Genomic DNA, 15,743 nt, shown 5'->3' with positions numbered 1-15,743 from the left:
ACAGCACTGACTAACAACCAAAGTGTCTTTATTCTTTCAGTCAGCATATGTATACGCCGCCGCTATCTCAAACCACAGAATCAACGGAATGGGGCATGCGCAGGGTAGGGGGGGGGGGGGGAGGAGATTGCAATTAATGCGATAGGAAGGCAATCTCCTTCGGAAGGAGAGAAATAGAGGGAAGGCTTACACATGCTGCGCCGCTGACATGAATGTGGAAAGCTTCGGAAAAATTAACTTCACTAAGTCTTGTGCTTTTCACGAGAACTGGAGCGGGTGTCCTCTTGCGAAAGCTCATTCAGGCAGTATTTAGAAAGGCACAGGAACGCCTTTATTCGAATTCCACGAGAGGTATCGCATTTCGCTGCATTTACGATCCCTCGTCCGTTCTTAACTCGCGCCCTTCTTTAATGCACGCTGTGCCGACATGTCGCGCACTTTTCTCACATTGTAAACATATGGATAATATACGGTGCTCAAGGGCGTGAATATTATTTTTTTAAGAAAGCAAATGAAGCTCCGCCACTTCCTGAATAGTTGCTACACGCATGTCTTGAGTATGAAGACTAGGGGACGCTTGCATTTTAACCACGGGTAACTTTACCCTCGGTTAAACGGCGTCGCGAAAGTTAAACAAATTTTTGTGCGGACAGTTTTTCGAGACATGATAGTAGAAGAAAAATGATTGCACGAATGGCACTTGTTCGCCGCACGCTACTTACTATTCGAGAGCTTAGTGCTTTGAGTTAAGCTTTCTAAGCGTACAGGTAAACCTGTCCGCTTAGATAAAATACATAAGCCCGGAAGCGATCGACAGTGGTTCAACGAGGGGTGTCTCAGACTTGAGTCAGCGTTTCAACTCGAGTACTTGGCTTTGTCAGGCCTTGACAAGATGACGTTAAGAGGAGGCTTTAGCTAGGGTGCTTCTATATAAATACATGTAAAAGCAGAATTCGCTTTTCTCGGCAACCACTGCACCGAAGTTGACGAGGTTTCTTGCATTTAAAAGAGAAACCTAAATTCCAGTGACTGTTGGTTTCGAATTTTCGTTTTATGTCGTCAATTTTTTATAATAACTTGGCGAAAATCGCAAATTCTTAGAAAACGAAGCTATCAAGTTTACAACTCCATAACATAGCAATGAAAAAAATGATACTACAATTCTGTGAATTACAAATAATAGTACATCGAAAGCGGACAAGATTTATATGTTACACATGAATCCCAAAAATTTATTAATATGCAAATACACATTTTGCAGAACTCTTGTACACAACGTAACAAATTCACGTAAGATATAAATTGACAGACCGAATTTGTCCGCTTTGAATGTTCTCATATATGTGCCGTTTACAGAACCGTCATATCTGTTCTCGATGGAGAGCTATTAGTTTGTAAACTTCGGGCTTCTAATATTTTCGTACTTTCAAATTTTCGAAAATTCTAACAAAATCCAGGCCCTTAATCGAAATTCCGCTTCCGGCAGTCACTAGAATTCAGCTTTCTCTTTCAAATGCAATAAATTTCATTAAAGTTGGTTCAGGGGTTATCTAAGAAAAGCGTTTTTGCGTTTTACATGTATTTGCATAGGCCGCGTCGGAGTTGGGCACGCGTTAAAGCTCGCTCTTTAGGAGTGTCTTGTCTTCCTCAGGTCCTGATGAGCTGACGCCAGGCCCTGACAAATACGTAGTCCCCCTACCAAACGTTGGCTCCAGTTTCAGACACACCCTGTGCCAGAAACACTTGAACATATATTTTGCGTGTGTCCCGCCTACGCGCAAGAACGACAGCAACTTGTCTCTTCCATAGCAAACATCCATGAGAGACCGCTATCGGACGAGTTTCTTTTAGGCCCTTGACCTAATGCAACCAGCGCAGCCCTGGTAACAAGAGCCGCTGTAGCTTTTCTCCAAGCCACTGGGCTGGACGCACGCCTTTAGAGATACCACAACTCTGTGAATTTGTATATACGCATCTCTTCCTTATACCATCATCATTCATCAGCCCTTTCCCTCCCCGTCCCTTTTCCCCAGCGTAGAGTAGGAGGCCAGAGCAAGTTGTAGCTCAGGCCGACCGCTCTGCCTTTCTGTAAATAAATTTCTCTCTCTCTCTCTGTTCGACCACTGTCGCTCGGTCCGTCTCCGCCTTCTTGTGAACCTCGGTTTCGTTCAGATAATACTGGTAGACAAATGACAAAGGGTCGATTGATATCGCAGCGCCTGCGAGCTATAAGCACCTATTAAGGAGTTGGAGAACTAAATATGCCGTTCTCTCTATAGCTAGAAGGTGAATGCTTCTTGTAGACATCTCTAAAGATTAACAAGCAGCAGCCCTAGGAAGTCGAGCACAAAGAAAACAGGATCACGACACAATCGCTCTCAAATCAAATCGACCGTAGAAGAATGCAGTAGAACACATTGGATTCATATCCAACATGGCAATTCACGTGACGGTGTCACATGCGGTGGCGCATACATCATAAATGCAGTTCGCACTTACTGATCCATCCTTTCTTTAGTTAGGCTATTGTCGACAATGTACTGCCCAAAATGAGCATTAGCCGGAGTTGGCTCTTCAACTGCATGTCGCTGTGTGTCCCATGGTTGCGGAGTAGTCATAATAGTCTAAATGTAAAATCGCGCAGCGCTGCCAGGTATGCGCCAATAAAGTTACACTTCTCAAAGCGTGGGCTGGAGCTTGCACAGAATCATTCTTTTGTTTAGACACCTGTACTGGCTAATTATATGCGAACACATTTCCTTCGGCCACAGGGTACGCACGTTCGGGTGATGCTGCAGTGAGACAACCACTCGGTGACTCCGCCAAAGCCTTTACGTCGTCGCGTACAACTTTAAACAATCCGGCACTGAAAATCCCGACACGCTGCCCAGAACAATGTGCAATAATTACGCCTGCTTGGAGTGAATGAATTCTGGGGTTTTACGTGTCAAAACCACGATTTGATTATGAGGCACGCCACAGTGGGGGACCCCGAATTAAGTTTGACCACCGGGGGATCTTTAACGTGCCCCCAGTGCAAGGGACGCCGGCGCTTTTTTTTTTTTTTGAATTTCGCCCCCATCGGAATGCCGCCGCCGCGGCCGCAATTCGTTCCCGCGACCTCGTGCTTACCAGCGCAACATCATAGCTAGCTATACCAAGGCACCGCGGCGGGTACACCTGCTTGTACATCAAGCTTCAACGCTGACAAGAAACTGAATGTGACTACGCAATTAGCAACCTTGCATGAATTTTGCCGTAACTTACACTTTCTTTCCCCGAATATGTTCACGCAGTCAAATTGCGACAATTAAATTGCATTTGTCGAGATTTTTCGGCTACTGGAAATATGTAATAGCCCGCACGCGAATTCAAGTGCGTGACTCGACTGACTGGCTGGACATCTCCGCATTGATCGACATTCACCGTTGTAGCGCTTGGGAAACTTCAATGTTATTATTGAGTTTCCATTCTCTCTTTCTCACGAGATATGAATTCCTGCTCCGCTAATAAGGCATGACGCTTCTAATTTAATACGTGGTGTCTCGTTCTCAAGGGTTACTGCGCACTGATGAGCGATAGAGGAAGAAAATAGCAGGTAGGTTAGCCGGACATTGTCCAGTATGATGCCCCATTTGTGGGGAGGGGGAGTGGGAGAGAGACGCTGATTTCGAGGCTACCTGCAGGAGCTTCGCGACAATTCAACTCTTTCGCGAATCCCCTGTCCCGTGATCATCTCTGCCGGACTGTATACCTTTCGGTGCTTCACTTTACACTTGAAAAGCTGCGCGGAGGTTGTCACCGCAGACAAACACTGCAACAGCGCTGTAGCAAAGCAAAATAGACACCCACCAGACCTCGACGTACGAAATAACAACTCCGATTCACCGGATGTTACTGTACTCTTGCTGGCCGGGCTTTCCTCTAACCAGGTTCGCGAACTACGAGAAAAACTGTAAACGAGGAACACACGTCGTATAAATAATGTCGACATTTTACCTGAATGACGCAACATGTAAAAAGAAAAAAATATAAGGAGATTGCTCGGAAACTATAGTGCAAGCAATGAGCTGAGCCGTTGCAATGCAATGGCGAAATGAACAAAATCCATAAGCAGCAGCAGCAGCAGCAGCTGTGAAACGTAAGGACTAATTCTACACTGCAACGATTCTCCGAAAGTAGTGTTAACGTTGTGCAGGTGGAGTGTTCTCTCGTTGTGTAACACTGCTCTGAGTTGACGCAGCACGAGGTCCGAGATGGCGCCGAACCCGAGTTTCGGAAAAGTGCGACTGCGAGGTGCGCGATCGAGGGCCGCTACTTTCTCGTCTTGCCCAGCGAAATGTGGTGCTCCATCAAAATGGCAAAAACACTCTTGCGCGCGGGACGACAGATTTGTACACGTTCGGATGTGTACTCGCGAGAGGCCGTATCTTACGAAAGTATAAGCCCGGAAACCTTGCGGCACATTTCTCGTAACTTCTTTCTTTTCTTTTTTTATTTCCTTTTTTTTTTCTCACTGCTGAACTGTGTGCTAGGTAAACACGAAACGCTTGCACCTATAGGCAACGAGGAAGACCGATAGATCACTCAAAAAAAAAGTTTCCGGTACGTCTTTGCTTTTTCGCGGAGCAATCGATGCCGATAAAAACATCCCTTCGAAAACAACCTGGGCGGCGTTCCACAATCCATGTACGGGCCTGAGCGTGAAGAAAACGTTTCCTCGGTGTTCGACCTTCAAATTTCAGTTATTTATTTATTTTTGCTTTTAAAACATGCTATGGTGCATAAAGCTTGACCAACGTCATTATTTGCATCGAGCAACCGACCCTTTGTAGCATTTCTATTCGAGAAAAAACAATGTTTCCTCTTAAGTTACCGGCCTCTTGCATTCTGTCACTTATGAAACGTGTGCGATAGCGAATGTATAAAATATTCGGCCCGTATTCACAAAGGAGCTCGTAATTCACGCCATTTCTTAACAAGTGCCGGCCACTCGTAGAACCTAACATACAATGTTACAGGAATTAAATGGCCAATGATAAGTCGCCCTTGCAAGCGAAATGCTTTGTGTATTCGGCCATGAATGCAAGCCTCATGCTTGAAGTTTACTAGTAAGTGATCGATAAGCTTGTACAACTACTACACATTGCCGCGAAATAAATTAATTATTGGCGTAATTATCATTATTAAACCATAAGTGCTGTTTATTTGCATAGCGTAAAGAATACATGGATAAATAATTTACCTTGTTACAACGTGGTCAAACACAGAAAAGTATGTAGACGGTTTTATGTAAAGAAAACAAAAGACTGGAAGCTACAAAATACTACTTTTACTACAGGGTATTTAAGGGCGCTTCCATGGTATATATACCTTAAGTCACACAGCCCTAGGGACGGTGAAAACAATTCTTGTAATCGTCATTCACAAGTCTCGAGCGTTGTGACACACTCTACCACACTGTAACCGTACCCCACAGTAGAACGACATAATTGCTAATGGCGCGTAGTTGCTGGTGTACGTATTACAAAGGCTGTAATTGATAAGCTTGATATGTTCTTTTTTTTTCGTGCCAGCAAGCAGAATTTAAGTGAGCTGGACACTCACTGGCTTGTTATACCAGAGGACTTACAGGCCTTAATAGCCCTTAAGGGGTCTGTACTTTAACTGTCTGTGTCTAAATTTTTCTCTGATAATAATAATAATAATAATAATAATAATAATAATAATAATAATAATAATAATAATAATAATAATAATAATAATAATAATAATAATAATTATTATTATTATTATTATTATTATTATTATTATTATTATTATTATTATTATTATTATTAATGGGCTGTGCTTCTAATAATGTAGCTCCTTTAGTGCAAGGTTGTGTCCGTTCGCAAAAGAGTTAACAAGTATTCTGCGTAGACCTCGCCTCAGACTTTCACCTGCGTCTCTTGCCATCTAGTACAAAACAGAAGCAGGGTCTGGGAAAGTGATACCAACGTATTCGTCAATAGAATCGCAGACTTCGCCGCGAACTTGACATATTAGAACCGCCTCCCCAGAGCGGGTAATGAGAACATTATGTGATAAATCTTATCCCTGGTGGTGCGAACTAAGCTGTAGTGGCCAGCCTAGTTCAACATCATGCCGACACTCCATAGGGCTCTCCTGCCCCCTCAAGGATCATTACCTTCCTAGCGAAGTCCTAGTCAGGGAAAAACACCTTTCCAACTTCGGCCGCGTCGATTTGCAATAACTCCGCTGCAAATGCCTCGTAGATTGTATTTTCTTCATTACTTGTGCGTCACATTTTGACATGTTTGTCGAACTTCTGTCTGTTCTATAAGCCGATGAGGTAAGTGGTGGTTTCGGTTGAAGTTACTTTTAACCGGCATTCACAAGAAAAAAAAAAAAACGGAAGCCCTGGTTCCGGTTAACCCTAGTTGGCGAGCACTATGTCTATTGGCGGCCAACCACAGTTGATACCGCTGTTCCGTTTATTCGGCATTTGCGTTTCAGCCATTTTCGTTTTTCTGCAGTCTTCTGTATGTCACGACTGCCGGAGAGCTCACGTTACCTTAGTAAAAAATAAGAAAGTAACGCCTATCACATTAATCAAAACTTCATATTTGTAGCTGGGAAAGTCTGCGAAGCTATATTGAGTAAATAAAATCGTCGCGCTAGCAGAGAAGACAGGACCAACCAGACAAGGGCACAGTGCGTATAGAGTCTCACGTCCTGGGCTGCGTTAAATTCGCAATTTATGACTGTAGCTATTCTCTCCCGGTTCACGTTGCTACACTAACACACCGGCCCCCGGCATTCGCGTTCTTTCCTCTCCCGTGAATGAGAATTAGGCGAGCGATTGGGTTCACATTAATATGAGCAGCCTGCCCAGGACACGAATCGACTCGAAGTCGATTCCGGATGGACGGATGGAAGGCGCGTACATTGCTGCATTCATTAGGATGCATTATTACCACTAGGTTCGAAGTAATTGCGCTTGCATTTGCGTATACGCTTTCGATTAATGCTCGTGCTGCAAATTCTTGGATTTCCGGGTTTTTTTGTTCCGGGCGTTGATATTTTTCGCGTTGTCGCAGCTACGAAAGGCCACAAAAGGGCAGCTGCGATTTCTGAAGGCTTTCGGGTTGAGCGACCGCCTGTAATATAGAGCAGAGAAGTCTTGCTACGTTGGCGGTATCAACAGTGGGCTTTATCCTCTGGACGTTTTCGTCCCCTTTTTTGATTCCTCCAATGCAGGGTAGCCAAACGGGCTCAGGCTTGATTAACCTCCCTGTCTTTCGTTTATCCTTCCCCCCCCTCTCTCTCTCTCTCTCTCTCTCTCTGGTTTCCTTTCTTTACTCTCCTTTCTGGGCCACGTGTTGTTCTATGTAGAGCAATGCTGCTGGCCGGTTTGACAACGACATATCAATATTAATGAAAAACACAATCCCTCCCCTCCCCCAGCTTGTTCCTACCCTTCATCAAGGCTACCAAGTTTAGCTAACCGTGCACGTTATCAACAGGGTGCATAAATGGGTACGTTAGTCGATAAGAATGCAATAAAGCGAGCGAAAGTAATTCGTTTATGAAGCTGGGAACCTAATCATGTATATTCGTTGACTTGAACTCTCTAGTTTCTTCGACAACAGGAATAAAAAAAAAAACCGGCGAGAGCCGGTTTTTTTTTTTATTCCTGTTGTCGGTATTATACTGTATTATACCGGTATTATACCGGTATATACATAATACCGGCTATATTATGTATATAGCCGGTATTATACTGTATTATACTAAAAAAAGGCGAGAGTCTGCTGCACACGTGGTAATGCAATAAGTTATCCGATCGGAGGGTTCAGACTTCTTGCAGGGCATAACGAGCTGCAGTGTTAAGTAAAGTTATTGCGCTGTATACGTCAATTTCCTTAACGACACATGCGAGCACCTAATGCACTGTGTAAAGGTTATTTCTTTCTTTCCATCGTTCCTTCTTTCTTCCTTTTTTTCTTTCTTTCTTTCTTTTCTTTTTTCGTTCCTTGTTTTGTTCTTTTTTTTCTTTCTGTGTTTTCTTCTTCGTTTCTTCGTTCATATTCAGCCATATCATCTTTGACTGCCTACGGGGTGTACGAGCAGTTCCGCATTCCTTTTTTTTTTTCGGGTATGAGCCATTGCTGATGATGATAATTTTTGTATCATTCGTCAGCTTCTTTTGACCCACTGGACTTGATGATCATATTTTTTGGACCACTCGACTAGACGCCGCTGTTTTCGGGTACGAGCCATTGCAGCGAGCAACTTCAGGCTTTCGCCTTAAAAGCTAAATGCAAATTATCCCACGATTTCCGATGATCATTCACGCCACGTCTATTCACGCCACGTCTATAACCACGTCTATGCGCTTGTTCGCACTGCCTTTTGAATGCATGCACAACCGCACCGACATCGTGACCTATTGGTCCCTGAATTGTACACTTTAGTTTACTTTAGAGGCGTTTATTGTAGTGACTTCCTGGTGCTATAGTTCTGCAGTTTCGTCGCCATTTGTGGCGAGCACATGCCGCGTCATAAGCTCACACTGTCTTCGCACCCTTGCAGTGGCCGTTCCTGGTGGAACCGGCGGACGAAGATGGAGCGCTGCCTGCTGGTCAGCGTTGGGTTCCTCATCGTCATCGCCATCGTCCTCATCGCGACCACAACGCTAGCCATGGCCAAGCCTAAAGGTGCGCCGCACGCCACCCGAACGCAAACACGTACAGACCCGCTCCGCGGTGACGTCACTCCGAGCAGATTAGATCGCTGCCGGACTGACCTTTCTCAATAAGTTTTGCGGGACAGTCTTGCTCCGGACTTTGGACAAGGTGTAAAAGACACGGCGTCCCATGCACGCCGAAAGCGCTAGCCCACCGCCGTGATGTCGGGGGTCGCGATCAAACTAACGAGCTTTGTGAAAAGCTGCAGCTGTGAGGAAAAAAACAAAAAAAGAACAAAAAACGTTTACGTGAAGGGTAATGTGAAGGCACGAAGAAAACAACTGAACAGGTTCGTATATATATATATATATATATATATATATATATATATATATATATATATATATATATATATATATATATATATATAGGAGCGAAAGCTTCACAGTTTAAGGAAAACTCCTCAAGGCGTCTGGGAACTCCTAAACGATCACTCCGTGACGGTCGCCATCGATTGTTCCGTGACGATCGCTCTGCCAACTCGGTTGACTAGAAGGCTAGCAGCTGGTAGTGCGAGGGCGAGCTAATCGACAACTCACACCTGTGGAACATCTATTATCCGAATGATTTCCGCGTAAAAGCGCGAGCTGGAGATATAGTCTAAGAAAAGAAAAAGAGAAAAGGAAAGTTGGGATTTATTGCAGCATCGCGTTACTTTCAGGTGCGTGCCAACTTCGTCTCACTCTCTCTCTCTCTCTCTCTCATTACCTGTGTGGGCAGTTCCATGCCGAGATTGGCGCTAATAGAGTAGACGGGTTAGGCGGAAAACAAATTTGGATACGCTCAAAATTACAGATTGGATTGGAGAAACTTTATTTATGCCTGCAGTTGGGCGCTCGCGCGCCCCGACGAGGGCCTACGTCATCCTCGAAGTTGCCGTTACTCGGCGCGGGTCTCCGCTCGCCGTTGCCGGCTCACCGTGCCTTTCTAGCGCCTCGAGGACCTGCTGGACGGCCCAGAGCTGATCGTCTCGGTCGTAGCTCTTCGCGGCTGCCTCGAGCCGCGGTGGGAGTGTTCTTGATTTAGCGTCTTCTGGATATTTAATGCAGTCCCAAAAGATGTGCGTGTAGTCTACGGTCTCCCTCCAGCAGACTCTGCGCATATCTGTCGACAGCCTCGAAGCGAAATTCGAAGCGACATTCAGCAAGCTCGAACAGCTAATCACGACAAACATCGCAGCAGTGACAGCACTGAAACAAACAATGGAGACCTACCAAGCCGAGAACAGGAACAGAGTCGCCTGCATCGAGAGGACCCTACAGCCGATGGTAAATTACAGAAACGCGGCGCGAAGACATGAAAGGCGCTTCCACGAGACAGAGAGGGTGGGACTACAGTGTCGGAATTGTAGAGATCAGTCTGTCGTGCGTGGTTCTACGATGCTACGCCAGTTGCCAGGTTTGGCTACTTTGTGCCAAAGTGGCTGCCTTGAGGTCCACTCGATACTACATGTTTGAGTAATACACAGCTCTCCTATACTTTCAGCATTGTTGTCAAATAAATAAAAAAAAATTATGGGGTTTTACGTGCCAAAACCACTTTCTGATTATGAGGCACGCCGTAGTTTAGGACTCCGAAAATTTCGACCACCTAGGCTTCTTTAACGTGCACCTAAATCTAAGTACATGGGTGTTTTCGCATTTCGCCCCCATCGAAATGCGGCCGCCGTGGCCGGGATTCCACCCCGCGACCTCGTGCTCAGCAGCCCAACACCATAGCCACTGTGCAACCACGGCGCGTTTGATGTCAAATAGTTATGTCGTCAAATGGACGAGTTGTACTACAATTGCCCCAAAATGTCGTGGTTTTGAACGATATTGACTAGATGCTCTCGTGCAACTAAAAACGTTTATCTTTCCGGAGCTAACGCGTAGATGCGTAACACTCTCGTTTCCGTGCCATGCATAGGCAGGTCCAAGGTATTCACAATTACCGGATCAGTGCGAACGATTGAGCTGATCATTTGGTTCCCTTTGTGGCGTATGTTGAGTTTGGTGCCAGGTAACCTCGGGATTGGCTGTATGCTCAAAGCTCAGGCATGAATTACAGCAGAATCAAAGGGCGTTGCAGCCTGCGACAATTTCAAAGGGGACACTTATTGCAAAAGGACAGAAAGTTGGGCGAGTCCTGTCTGCTTCTAGTCTCTGTCACTTCACGCTACAATATAAGATCATGGGACACTTATTGTTTGTGCAAGCAATGATTACTGCGAACTCGCGAGCCCAAAAACAATCACCAAACGCATTTTTTCGTTTTATTTTGGCGATGGAAGACGACAAGTATCTAACATTTGAAGGGACAATCTGGTGCCCCCTCTTATATAGGCATGCTCTACATGACGGGGTGTGGGCTACAGGTGAAAACGATGACGCCGAAGTGTCTCTGCATATAAAAGGGATTCACAAGACGGTATGCACAGTTAAGAAGAAAAAAGTGACGGTGAAAGCCTAGCAATGCTCTGGAGTTTTAGGTTACGCAACGAGATGGATATCACCGGGGGGTCCCGCATTAGGCGCCGTACAACGTTCCGCTTATGCCTCGCATTCATCAGCGAAGACCTTGACACGACGCCCGCTGCGATGCTGGCGATCGTAATGGATCCCCAGCCTCCCCTCTGACCCTCGTTTCTCGAAGCGAGAGAGATAATCTGGCGGCGACGCAAAGAAACCGGAAATTTTTGCAAAATCCGAGCGCCCGCGTGCAGACGACGGTGCAACTATGGGGGCAAAACAGCTGCACGGCTTAATTCTTGGCTCTGCACGACTTCTGGAGATTGCTGCTTTCTCGATCGGTCTCTAAAGCAATGGGCCCGCCGTAGCGCAGACGGAACTATCGGAACGATCGGTGAATACATACCAGCGCTCGCCAAGCGTTCAGAGCTCGAAGTACGAGAAAACGAGCTGCTGAGCACGCCGCCTAAGTTTAAATTGACGGAACGAAGTATTGCGCCGTCGTCGATAGATGCTGCTGGGAAGAAAAGCAGAGATCATCCCGATCGCTGAATGCATTGCCCTTCCTGTTTTACATTTTATTTGGGTGTATATACAAGGGTACTTCTGGGGGGGGGGGGGCGCCATAGAAACAATTGTGGGGTTTTAGGTGCCAAAACCACTTTCTGGTTATGAGGCACGCCGTAGTGGAGGACTCCGGAAATTTCGACCACCTGGGGTTCTTTAACGTGCACCTAAATCTAAGTACACGGGTGTTTTCTCCCTCATCGAAATGCGGCCGCCGTGGCCGGGATTCGATCCCGCGACCTTGCACTTAGCAGCCCAACACCATAGCCACTGAGCAACCACGGCGGGTAGATGGAGACATTCTTAAAAAGATGCTGGAGATGTTCGCTTGACCAGAACCTGTAACTCCAGGTGACCAGGGTGACCTAAGAAATTTCACAGTCGTGCCTAGTACGCGCGCACACAAGCAAGTCACAACGGTTAAGGCGTCTTCTGGCAGGTCATTTCAAAGTGCTCAGGCAACTTTGTGAAGGGCGCATAAGACAGCGTAATGGATGTATCAATGAAATGGAGGAAGCTTTATAGCAGCGATTATAACATTTCGTTATCGCTAAAGGAACCCGCGTAATCTGAAAGGTAACTTTAGGACTTGTCCTATACTCCCCTCATAGCGTTGCCGAAGTGCCCTGAAACAATTGTTCGAGGATCTCACTACGCGCAATCGGCTGTCCCTTTTCCTTTCATAACTTGCACCTTTTACGGTGATAATCGAGTAGGGAAACATAAAGGCTCGATAGTCTGATAGTTACAGCCGTATGAAGAAAGCAGACGATGGAGCCAGAGCATGGAAAAGGGGGAGGTTAATTATTTGGTCACTGAAATTTATAAATTATAAGGGAAAATGAAATGAAATTGAACGAAAACAAAATTCGCCGCAAGCGGGAGCTGAACTGAGGTCTTCTGCATTACGTGCGAGGCTTTCCGCCAAGTATCTGTCCACCTCACTCTGTATTTGTGTGCTAATGCTAGCCGTGGGGGTGTTAGTCAGCGCCCCTCGCGGTCACATCGGTGTATGTGGAACATGTTTTCAACCACGGGCGTCATGTAGTGTGCGATAAGTTCCACTCAAGTGGCAGACGCAGTTAGTTGTAAATGCAGAGGTGGCACATGTCCGCTCAAATATGGGAGCTCATATTCAAGCAAGACTACAGGCAGTCGATAAAAAATTTATCGCGAGGCTTTCGCACTAGGAACGAGGCTACCCTTGGAAACTGCTAATCAACGCGAAATTCCAGCTTCCTGAGGCCACTTCATGTCTCGAATGCTGATCCATGGCATGTGCCTAATGAAATCGCTTTTTTGAACGAGGTTACGGCACGGCCATCCAGTCCATTTCTGCGTTGTCCGAAGCCTGCCCTGGTCGTGCCTTCTCCGCTCGCTCGCGGCCGAATTACAAAGAACAAGCTTCGAGTGAAGAGTCCAGCGGCTAAGACAAAGGCCTCATTAAAATGGAAGCAAGCGTTCCGCTTGCAATGTGAACAATCCAGGAAGACGCGAATCCTTCTTCCGTGTTGTATGCCGCGAGGCGTACAAAACAGGAGGGTCGAGAAGGGGCGTTTGAACAGTGGCCAAATTGACACGGCGCCTCGTACCATTGCGAGTGGAGACAGGTTTTCAGCTAACTCCTTCCTCGCCGTAGTTGCGGAGAGGGCCATCAGTGAAAACGCGACGCCGAAAATTTTCTGGTGCTGAAAAAGGTTGGCTATCTCGAAAAGGAGTATGAGATAAAAAAAAGAGCTGCATGTATCATTCAAGTCAGTTTTCTAAAGAGATTTCTGAAGAGTTTTCTAAAGAATTTTTAAGGACTCTTTTCCAAATTCAGTTTTGCAGAGACTGCTTTTTCAAAGAAAGTTGTCTAACGACACCTGTCTCAAGCATTGTGTGCATTTAGCGTTTGTAAAACTTTATTGTGTTTAAATTTCTGATTACAGAAATGCCAACGAATCTGACAACTCAGTCGCACTGTGACGTTTTACTTCACGCAGTTGAAAGCCAAGAACGCCTGTTGTTACTGAAGGCCTGCAGCATAGCATAAGCACACTACAGTTACTGACTAAACGCAAGGTACCTTCGGTCCAGCGAAAGTCCCCACAAATAAGCATATACTATGTTCACCATGTAACCTGCACTATAGTGGCCCTTTCTTCGTGTCCTGTGACGAGTAACTCATTTGTAGCTCTGTCAAAAATGACAGTGTCGCAACCTCTGCTAATTACCTATTTACATTGCGCATCGTTGGCGGAGATAGAGAAATACAGAACATCGGGAAAATATCTGCATTGTGCACAAAACTATTCACGCTTCCAACTGACGACGATTTTGTGTAGCGAAGTACCGTTTGGTGCTCAGTGTAAATTGCGATGGTAGGAGCTCGCTAAAGCTAAAATAGCTGCTGCAATTAACCCTGGAATTCATGTTGGCCATCTGAATACAACACTTGTAGGGGAGCCGTATTCCCAAGTCTTTTGCAGTGACGAAGGCATTTCTTTATTGGCTGGCGTTCAGGCACCTAACAGTTTATTTATCTATTTATTTGTCAGATAGTGCCGGCTACGTTTCTGGAAGTCATGGCAGGAGTGGGCACATCGGTTTTATAAAGCGGAATAAATTATTCGATAGAGTAATTGAAGTCGACAAAATTGATAACAATAATAACATCGCATAAAAATACTGAGAGAGCAGATGTGACTCAACGACAATTGGAAGGGAGAACAAGAAAAATGTACACAGTCGTTAGTACGGAACAAAGCTCGTGCTCTCACGAAATGGTAGTTATTTTGACAAAGTACCGCAGGCACAAGAGCATCAAATAAAAAGTGTGAAAACATTTGTCTGTTTGTAGCCGTGAGCTAAGACGCGATAGAGCCATTCACAATGAAGATCATAAACAAGACTACCGGAGTTGACTGCAATCGTCAACAAACGAAACCTAAGGAAAAGGTAACAAACAACAGCAATTCAGAAACTGATACATATGTACTGGGTTCGATTCCTGGAACCTTTCCGCAGATACAAGCACACTGTGAAAGTAAGGCAGAAGTGCCTAGGGAATAGACAATAGCGACACGCATACGATGCATCTATATGCAAGAGTTATATCTATCGACGTAATAAAGATACGATCGCTGTGGCTATGTACGGGATGCTAAAGAAGGAAAGTTTGGGCCGGATTCATAGATTGCACAGCACGGGAAGACTTGCATCCGTCATTTTTCATTTCTTTGTGCAAATTTCTGCGGGCCCCTAAAGATAGTTGTCTACAGAAAGTTGTCTACAGACAGTCGTCTACAGACAGTCGCCTACAGACAGTCGTCTAAAGACAGCTGTCTAAAGGCAGTTGTCTAAAGACGATTGTCTGAAGACGGTTGCCTAAAGACGGTTGCCTAAAGACAATTTTCTAAAGAGAGACTGTGACCAATCACAGACCGCGCACACACAATAGAAGCATTGTGCCACACGGTGTCTCATTATTCTTACACGAAAATAAATTATACGGCGCACAAACTTCACCTCAAGCTACCGATTACGGAGTGACTTTGATTGCACAGCTAGTGTAGAGGAGAGTAAGTAACACTGCGTACTGCGCGTTTACTTTGCAGCATTGAAGAAAGTAAGCCAGGGGCTTTCTACAGAGGTCTGCAACTCAACGGTTTGTCATGAGCGAGGTAAGTTGGTACATTGACACAACTACATTGCTTTGCTTTGATGCTTACTTAGAGTGAATATTCGGGACCTATCGCGTTTCAATAGACCCCTAGTTCTATGCTTCGTCTGTTGCCAATTTCCTCGCACTCTGCTGTCTTGTTCCCCTTACTTTCTCTTTTCGCTTTACCCAGAGCAGAGTAGCTGGCTAGGTGTGCAGTCACGTTCAACATGAGCTGTATGCAGCCTGGTCGAAGGGGGCCCCAAAGATTGTACGGCGGTGCCGACGGGCGAAATAATGTGATAGCTAGGCACCATTACAACTACTGGT

General features: G+C 45.6%; 1 protein-coding gene across 1 annotated transcript in view; it reads left to right on the top strand.

Moving 5' to 3' along the window:
* The window catches only part of LOC142575617 (neprilysin-1-like), a 99,984-nt gene that overhangs the window by 39,283 nt on the left and 44,958 nt on the right, over positions 1-15,743 (top strand). Inside the window, exons 2-3 of the mRNA XM_075685117.1 lie at positions 8,599-8,723; positions 15,370-15,435. Coding sequence (XP_075541232.1) covers positions 8,599-8,723; positions 15,370-15,435 — 191 coding nt within the window. The remainder of the gene's footprint in view (positions 1-8,598; positions 8,724-15,369; positions 15,436-15,743) is intronic.

This window comes from Dermacentor variabilis, chromosome 3 (assembly GCF_050947875.1).
Source record: "Dermacentor variabilis isolate Ectoservices chromosome 3, ASM5094787v1, whole genome shotgun sequence".
Classification (NCBI taxonomy): Eukaryota; Metazoa; Arthropoda; class Arachnida; order Ixodida; family Ixodidae; genus Dermacentor; species Dermacentor variabilis.
This window is presented reverse-complemented; position numbering and strand designations above follow the sequence as displayed.